At 42.2% G+C, this 2,755-nt stretch overlaps 2 protein-coding genes across 2 annotated transcripts in view; one reads left to right on the forward strand and one right to left on the reverse strand.

Moving 5' to 3' along the window:
- e2f1 (E2F transcription factor 1) overlaps positions 1-2,755 on the reverse strand; it is a 408,003-nt gene that overhangs the window by 186,572 nt on the left and 218,676 nt on the right. The window lies entirely within an intron of this gene.
- chrna4b (cholinergic receptor, nicotinic, alpha 4b) overlaps positions 1-2,755 on the forward strand; it is a 10,963-nt gene that overhangs the window by 7,102 nt on the left and 1,106 nt on the right. Inside the window, exon 5 of the mRNA XM_032520847.1 lies at positions 40-1,477. Coding sequence (XP_032376738.1) covers positions 40-1,477 — 1,438 coding nt within the window. The remainder of the gene's footprint in view (positions 1-39; positions 1,478-2,755) is intronic.

Genomic DNA, 2,755 nt, shown 5'->3' on the forward strand with positions numbered 1-2,755 from the left:
CATTTTTCTTCCCTCTTATATCCTATTCTTTATGTGCAGCGCTGATGGCGACTTCGCGGTTACTCACCTCACTAAGGCACATCTGTTCTATGACGGTCAAATAAAATGGATGCCACCGGCCATTTACAAGTCTTCATGCAGCATAGATGTCACCTTTTTTCCCTTTGACCAGCAAAGCTGCAAGATGAAGTTTGGCTCGTGGACCTATGACCGCGCCAAAATTGATCTGATCAGCATGGCCAGTGATGTGGACCAGATGGACTACTGGGAGAGCGGCGAGTGGGTCATTGTCAATGCGGTGGGCAAGTACAATACCAAAAAGTATGAGTGCTGCACAGAGATCTACGCAGACATCACTTACTACTTCATCATCCGGAGGCTTCCGTTGTTCTACACCATTAACCTCATCATTCCCTGTCTTCTTATCTCCTGTTTGACTGTGTTGGTGTTTTATTTGCCATCGCAATGTGGAGAGAAGATCACCTTGTGTATCTCAGTGTTACTGTCCCTAACGGTATTCCTCCTGTTGATCACAGAGATTATACCATCTACATCACTGGTTATTCCACTAATTGGTGAATATCTGCTGTTCACCATGGTCTTTGTCACCCTTTCCATCATAATTACTGTCTTTGTGCTGAATGTACATCACCGATCACCACAAACCCATGGCATGCCTCACTGGGTGCGGAGAGTATTTTTGGACATGGTGCCTCGAGTCCTCTTCATGAAGCGTCCACCAGGCACAGCCAAGCAGAACTGCAAAAAGCTTATCGAGATGTTGCACCGTCCTACCACCATATCTGCAACAGGCAACTCACAAGCCTTTTGGACAGGGTTAGAGACAGGGTTGAGACAGATGGGGCAGGTAGAGAATACATTCCCAAAGACTCCACCCGACAGTCCAAGCATCCTTGTCTGCTCCCCTTCACCTCTGTCTTCCCCTCTTGAAAACCGCAGCGAAGATGATCAGGCAGTAAAGGCCAACATTTTCTGCAGTTCTGCATCTGGTCGATATTCAGTTCTCTCCGAGAAACAGCCTCTTCAGGCCCACAATTCTGCAGCCTCGTCTACTTCCCAATTGTCCTTGGCCCCGACATTGCCACTGGGACCACTCTGCAGCCTATCGACAGAAGAACCCAGTACACTGGCCCCAAATGGCCGATCTCTCAGCGCAGAGCAAATGTGTGACCAACAGAAGGAGCTTCCTCAGAGAGCTGGGCATCGATGTCGCTCCAGCAGCTTCCAGTACTGCTGTCTGCATGATGAAGGGCCTCGGCTCATGGCAATTGCAGGGTGGGTGAAGAAACAAAGCCCTACAGATCACTTAGCAGAAACCCTCACAGTGGAGTCCACTAAAAACCAGAGTACCCAACAGGGCACCTTGGTTTCAACTATCTCCCCAGCTATGCAACGGGCCATAGAAGGAGTTCAGTACGTCGCTGATCATCTCAGGGCCGAGGATGCAGATTTTTCAGTGAGTTGAAACTATAATCATTTAAGTAACCAGTAAAGTCTTAATAATGACATTATAGTAGTTTTTAAATGTTTACAAAGTGCTGATATTTTAATTAAAAAAATCTAAAGAGAGCAACTTATAACTAATTAAAATGTGATACTCATTTGTCATATTTAATATTTTTGGACACACGCACATGCAATTGGGCTGTGACCTGAAATTTGAGCTACTATTTAAGGAGGACAAAACTAAAAATGCAATTCGTAATTACCTAAATTAAAATTAATACCTTATTAAAATTCTTAGTGCATAAGTGCAACAGGCCACACCTTATAATCCAACCCTGTTTGCCAAAATGGTTATAAAACGTACCTAAAGTATATACATAAGTTTCCGAGAGCAAATGACCATCAGACAAGGGACAATTTAGTGAGACTTTACCTCATGTTGCCTGTTCATGTGTCATACTGCATGGTCTTTAGTTGACAGTGACAGTGTCAATAAAGTACATAACTTGTATTTATCAACTTATTGCTCAGACAGAAAATCATTAGTTTAAATATGAGAATACATTACAGATGCATCATTGCATTTCAAGTGTTGTATACAGTAACCTATTCTACTTTGGATGTACTGTGAGTTAAATGGAAGCTGGGCTAAATGGAAGGGGGACGTAATACAATGTTGACCACTGGCGTACAACCACATTGCGCAATCTAAAGTTTATTTATGAACGAAATGGATATGTTACATACCTGAGGGTCAATTGAATCATTTACAATCCTATGTTTGTCTCTGTTGAAAGCCTGACCGAGCGTGTGACTTGGATTTCGCCATTCATTTTCACTTTCAGCTTTCAGCTGTTCTTCATTTAATCTCCTTCTTTTCTGTGATGGCCATGCCCCAGTATTGGCCATAACTACAGCGGATAACTTCTAAAATGAAATTAAAATATAATTGGACCTACACAAAAAAATTGCCTGGTACCCTTTACCTGGCTGGATACACCAACACAGGCTTTTCTGACGTCATGCCGAAATCTGTGACCCGTCAGAATGGGTGCTCTGTAGCGCCATCTACCTGCCATATCTCACTTTGTCACTTTGCGGGACAAGTTGGACTTGGGCAGAGGAATTAATAAAAACTATATATAAGTTATTAATATAATATAAATAGCGTTCTTTTCACTGTTAGTCATGTTTGTTGTTACAGGTTATCTATGATTCTCAGATGGAAAATTACACAATTTCAGAAACATTTAAAAGTTACATATAGTCACTATATATATATATATAT

This window comes from Etheostoma spectabile, chromosome 7 (assembly GCF_008692095.1).
Source record: "Etheostoma spectabile isolate EspeVRDwgs_2016 chromosome 7, UIUC_Espe_1.0, whole genome shotgun sequence".
NCBI lineage: Eukaryota > Metazoa > Chordata > Actinopteri > Perciformes > Percidae > Etheostoma > Etheostoma spectabile.